The 5,973-nt window shown below is 39.6% G+C and overlaps 1 protein-coding gene across 1 annotated transcript; it reads left to right on the forward strand.

Moving 5' to 3' along the window:
* Nucleotides 1-355: 355 nt before the first annotated feature.
* TFPI2 (tissue factor pathway inhibitor 2) lies at nucleotides 356-4,726 on the forward strand. The gene is made up of 3 exons (XM_009895352.1): nucleotides 356-531; nucleotides 1,816-1,989; nucleotides 4,308-4,726. Exons 1-3 carry the CDS (start codon nucleotides 372-374, stop codon nucleotides 4,409-4,411), a joined length of 438 nt encoding a protein of 145 aa, XP_009893654.1. The 5' UTR covers nucleotides 356-371; the 3' UTR covers nucleotides 4,412-4,726.
* The last annotated feature ends 1,247 nt before the right edge of the window (nucleotides 4,727-5,973 follow it).

The raw sequence follows: 5,973 nt of genomic DNA on the forward strand, positions 1-5,973 counted from the left end.
CCTGGGGGCGGGTGCCGGCGCCCCCCCCCGTTCTGTCCCTCCTGCCTGTCGCGACTGGCCGGCTGATGTCAATTTGATACAGAGAAAGCAGAGCGAGTCGTCTCAGAGGCCACATGCGGAATTTAACTATTAATATTTTGAATGTAATTTAGCATTATAACAAGTTGCTAATTAATGCATCAGATTCCTCCTGTAAAGCTTATCCCACTTTATTAAAGAGCGCATGTAGTGGGGACAAGCTGGGACTTGCCCGCGACCGGAGTAATAGTGTTTTGGCTGCTGTACCGTGTTGTTGAGTACGGGGAGCGTGAAGGGTTGATTTTACAGAGGGTGAAATTATTTTTGTTGCAGAAGTGCCCAAATTATGCCGGATGGAGGCTGATGGAGGACCTTGCAGGAGTCATCTAAAAAGATACGCCTTTAACTTGAGCTCAATGAGGTGTGAGGAGTTCATTTACGGTGGCTGTTACGGAAATGGCAACAACTTCAGAGATTTGCAGTCTTGTGTGGACCACTGTCTCCCAGAGAAAAGTAATGGTTGTTCCGAATTTTTAATAAAATAGATGGTTTGAAAGTGATATGAAGATGATATTTTATTTGATATTTTCCTCTGGATACCCGTACAGTGGTATTTTTGAAGACTTTTGTGAAGCAGATGTTTATATTGTCTACAGACTTTCCAGTGTCACTTGCCTCAGCTGTTACTGAAAGAGCAAAATGCTGTGTTAGTTTAATTTTGTGACCTTAAATGTCCCCACAGCTACACTCAACCGATCTCGTGACTTCTAGAGAGCTGTACATATGTTATTTGAAGGGAAATAAGGTTGGGAGTTCTGTGTTGAGGCAGATGGATGAGACGTGTGGCAGTCACGTTCACGGTGGTGATAGCCTACTATAAAGCAGAAGTGCCTTTCTAAAATTGAGGCCTGAGAGATGGTAATAGGTGGCTTGGGTTTTTCCGCACTCAACAGCTCAGCTGGTAAAAGTTTTTTTGCCTGACATGATTCTTTACTGTCTCTCCATCTGAACTTTAAAGAAGAAAGATAGTAATTATAAGCAGGTGACTATACCAAAGTGTTGTCATAAACACCAGGTTAATATCCAGTGCAAGACAGGATCTTTGAAGAAGAGAGATCTACCAGAATGTGTAAAAGCTGTCAGTGGCTAAGCTTTATTAGCGCTTGATGAGACAGTTATTTTTGGCTGATGGCAGATAATCAGCATTTTCTTAGGTGAATGCTGAACTATTTTTCATTTCTCTGTTGCACATCCATAAATTGGTAAAAGATCTCCAGCAAGAAAAGTAAAATTTTGTTAAGGCAAAATGAGACATGATTCTTGGTGGGTTTTGTACTTTTTGCTGCAAGCAGGCAGGGTTTGCTGGCAAAATCATAGCAAGGATAAATAAAATAGTGCCTTTTTTCTCTTCAGAGGTAGTTCCACTGGAGTTATACTGGAATTATTGTTATATTCCTATGTATATGGAACATGACTTCTGGCCAGACTTTGTGAATATCTCGGCTGTTGTATGCATGACACCACAAATAGGGAAAGCTGATGAATTTCACTTGTGGGATAGTAATCCTATTTTCTGAGACTATCTGTTGCTTTCTCAAATTCATAACTCCCAGGAATAAGATGTAGTACGCCTCTGAAGTTTGAGCTAACATTCATGTCAGTTCAATGGGAACAGGTGCTGTTTAGCCACAAAATTTATTGCAGGGTACATTTTAAGAAGCCAGGCAGATATTACATTTATGTAATTTGTCTTTTTCTCTCTCCCTTTTTTTTTCTTTTTTTTTTTTTCTTTCCAAGCTGGTCCCCTGCTATGCTACAGCCCAAAGGATGAAGGATTGTGTTCTTCTTCTGTGTCTCGCTATTACTATGACACCAAGACTAAATCATGTAAGGAGTTCAAATACACTGGCTGTGGTGGAAATGCCAATAACTTCGTTACTGAAATGGATTGCTACAATGTCTGCAGAAAAGGTAAGATTTTTTGTATTTTGTCAGTCATAAGCAGATAAAGTAATCCAAATAACAGGTGTTCTCGGTGTTCTTTTACTCACCTTGGCTTGGTACCGGTGTATGCTTTTTGCATTTTGGACTCTGTTTTCAAAGGCAGGGAAAACTGAGATGCAACACTAAGTCCTTCTGGCAAGAACAGTGTGATGCGAGCTGATTACACCATTTTTGAATGAAGTGTAGAGACGGGCACACAAAAAGAATAATTAATTTACTGGAGCCCACAAGGAACCAGTCTTTAAATTGTTCGGTACCAGCATGAATGCTAATTAATGTATCATTTCCTTCTAGATATTTTAAAGTAGGATTAAAGTGAATTGTGAAATCAATTTGCTTTTTTTCCTTCACATCCACCCTTGATTCCCCACTGCCTGTTCCCATTTCCCATTCCCATTCCTGAAGACTTCTGCCTCATCAGTTGTGCTGAGTCAACTGCTTCTGTGGCTGTGAGGGGAAGGGTTGGGAATGATAATTGATTTTTCTTAATGGTTTTATTCAAATCATCTACTGGCTGTGCTTGTAGGTCGAAATAGTTGTGCTTTTACCAGCAGTCCTATGTTCATACCATCTGTTGCAAGTTTTAATACTTTAGTTTAATTCATTTGATATGTAAATCAATGAGAGAGAGAAAAGCATAATTAATGTTGACCTCCAGAGCACTCAGGAAGCAGTCACAGCACAATATTTAAAAAATTGATACTAATGGGGAAAAAAATTAAGGCTGTATCTAGCATGTACATTGACTTTGGAAACAAAGGAAAAAAAAAGCTGAAAAGTAGCTTTGGTTTAAACATAAGATATGCACAAGGCCTGAGCACGTTATGATTTAAGATGCTTAAGTCAGGAGATGATTCTTCATTTCTGAGCTAGAAATCCAGGGCTGGAGCAAGGGTTGCACCCCAAGCACAGTCCTCAGAAGTCAAAATACTGTCTGCCAGTTAGTCATGGCAGTAATATTTCTGCGGGTGACAAGTCTGAGTGCGTCTCTGCCATTTGAGTATGGTAGGGGAGCCTTTAATAGCATGCTAGGTCTATCTTAGATGCATGTGATTATCTAATTCGCATCTGGTAGTACCTGGGAGATGGTAGGGCCAGGCTCCAGCCCAAGAGTGCAAAGAGAGAGGAGGGAGGAAACCGCCTCCGCGCTCTGCCCCTGCCCGCACCCACCAGACCCACCTGGGGGTTCTCTCTTCCTCGCTCTTTTTGTGGAAGAAAGAAGTAAGGAAACGCTGTCTGCCTCGTAACTGGAGCACCAGGTAGCCAAACGTAAAGGATCGGTTGTAAGCTTTTTCACTAACGTGGATTTCACAATTCAGGAAGGCTTGGTACAACCAAAGCCCATAGTTAAGGGCATAATTAGTGCTAATTAATGTTGTGCTATACGTATTCATTTCTATAGCTTGGGAGTGTACAGCAACATTAAGCAAATCTTTAAAGGCAACTTAAGCCACTCCTTCTCTCCCGCTCCTATAATTCCCTCCCCAGCATCTTTCCTGTTACCTTTTGGAGTCTCAAGTTGAATTCAGTTGACCTTCCCTGTGCAAATATGCAACAGCTGTTTGAACTGATCTATAGTTTTTGGAGTGAAAAGGTTTCTGATTCATTTCATTAAAAAAAAATTATATTGGAAAACGGAATAAATACCTTGGGGTGACAGCAAAAGGATTGGGAACTGCCCACAGGGGCCCTGTGTGCAGGTAAACAGGTGGCATAAAGACATAAGCTTTTCAGTCAGGTTTGCAAAGTACTTGTTTTCTGAACTGCATTCACATATTTCATGTGGCCTTCGTAAGCATTCCTGGAGATAACCCTGACTGTCTTTGGCCACTCTGTAGCTTTTGTGTGAAACACAGTCCTGTACAGAAACCCAAATCATTTCAGCTTTTCATCTCCCACAAGACTTTTCCCCAGTGTTGTTCAGAGAAATGTAGAAATAGCTCTATTTTTTTTTCTCTTTTTTTTTTTTCTTTTTTTTTTCTCTCAGACAGAGCAGTGTGTTTACTTCCATTCTGCTGTGACTGCAGGATAGCTAGAAAAGACTTTGATGCTTGCTTAGGAAAAGAGCAGCAAAGTAGGACTCCAGTGCCAAAGGTGGACACATTGGAGACCTTACAGTGTGTGAGAATAGGGTGTCCAGAACACATTTTACAGTTTCTGATGTGTTTGTTATTATTGGCTCAGCTGCTAAAACAGTGTAACATGAAAAAAAAAAAGCCCAAACAATGAAGAGTAGTAACAGTTTTGTCATACTGTTTCCCTAACTGCTTCCTTTGTTTTCTTAGCAGGGGCTCAGAAACCAAGAATTGACAAACCAACAAATGTATTCCGCAGAAAAATGATGAGAAAACTGATTAAAAAACCTCAGCCGTATAACCCGAAGTCTTAAAACTGATGTGCACTTGGATGTTTGAAACACCACCTTTTGATTCCACCTTCTTCTTTTGTAAGATAGTTTCCACACGGTTTTATACACTGACATAGTTCTGTCTTTCAGAACTGCTTTTTATTTCCAACTTACTTTTATAAAGAACTGCATTTAATAGAAGAAGAATGAACCTAAGTTTGGTTCTTCTGCTCTGTTGTCTTTGCAGTAATACTTCGGCAGAGCCAGGTATTTAGATTTCCATATTTTTATGGGGGAATGTTACTACTGCCTTGGGAGGATATTTCAGCTGTTACAAATCAATTCAGATTTGAAAAATCAATCATCTCATAGTATAACTAAGGAGAGTGCAAACCTAAATCTCTACCATGGATTTTTTTTGGCATCCTCTGCTTGCTAAAGATAAGCAACCTTTCAAAAGTGCGTTCAGAACGTCATTGCTGTGCTATTTTACATACTTGGCACTATCATTTAAGTAGACTGTCCTTTACAGTTATGTTCATAGTCAAGGCTTTCAGAAACTTTCATAACAGTAAAAGAAGTGCAAACTTAAATCTGGCTCATCTCACAAGAGAAAATTGGAAATAGGGGTACTTTGATAGACCCTCTGTCAAAGGCAGTGAATAAGCTACTTGAGTATTAAAACGAAAATGTAGCCATTACTTTTTCATGACATTTGAAATTTCTGCTAAGTTACACTCCAGATCCTCCTATGGCATAAATCAGCATCTTTTTATTGATTTTAATGGAGCTACACTGATTACATTTGCTGAGGATCTTGATATTTGTGTTTATGCGGTAGCTGTTAAAGCAGAAAAGCAGAATCTCATGTAATCCCTCTTTTGAGGCACTATTGTATTTCATATGGTAGATTATGCCTATGGTGGTATTATTGCACCTTCTTCTATGTTTTGTATTTGAGCCATGTCTGAATTTCAATTAATTTCACCTACAATATTTTCTAAATATGAATTCATAAGTAATGTTAATAAAATGTTTTTGTGAAAAAAGAGAGAGCTTGTTCTGTCGTATGCTTCTGTTAATTATCCTGCATTAGTTGTATACACCAATATCTGTAATGGAACCTATTATTTACTCATTATGACTCTAACAGAGTTTAGTTGTCTCTTAAATCATTTCCTTACGCTGAGGTCTTTATTTGAAGAAAGCCAGTAAATTGCATTGATGTCATTCATCCCCAGCAGTTTTTTGTGGCTCAGCTGGCTCTCCCTAAAGAGCTGCTCTCAAAGGGGTGCTTAGTTAAGCTGATTGTCTGCTGCTGGGTCTCCTGTTTGATGTTGCACTACCCGAAGAGCTTTTGTGTGGGTAGCGGGCTGTCTGCTTGAAATGACATTGGCTTTCAGTTAGAAAATTTCAGGCGTGTGCTTTATCCCCGCTTTCAGAGAGGGAACACGATGAGAAAACTAGTCAAGATTTGTTTTTCCTACTGATTTTTCTCTCACCGCTGGATTTTCAATTAAAGCAGTCAGCTGTGCTTGCTGTAGTCTTTCTACCACTCCATTTCTGGTTCTTGATCTCAAAAAACCGTGTTTCAATTGACATAT

This window comes from Charadrius vociferus, unplaced genomic scaffold (assembly GCF_000708025.1).
Source record: "Charadrius vociferus isolate BGI_N301 unplaced genomic scaffold, ASM70802v2 scaffold31, whole genome shotgun sequence".
Taxonomy (NCBI): domain Eukaryota; kingdom Metazoa; phylum Chordata; class Aves; order Charadriiformes; family Charadriidae; genus Charadrius; species Charadrius vociferus.

Bases quoted from the DNA above. Each gene is read 5' to 3' on its own strand.
- TFPI2 (XM_009895352.1), top strand. From the start codon at position 372: ATGGAGGCTGATGGAGGACCTTGCAGGAGTCATCTAAAAAGATACGCC. The intron at 532-1,815 runs GTAATGGTTGTT...TTTCTTTCCAAG, and splicing joins CCACTGTCTCCCAGAGAAAA to CTGGTCCCCTGCTATGCTAC. The intron at 1,990-4,307 runs GTAAGATTTTTT...TTGTTTTCTTAG, and splicing joins CTACAATGTCTGCAGAAAAG to CAGGGGCTCAGAAACCAAGA.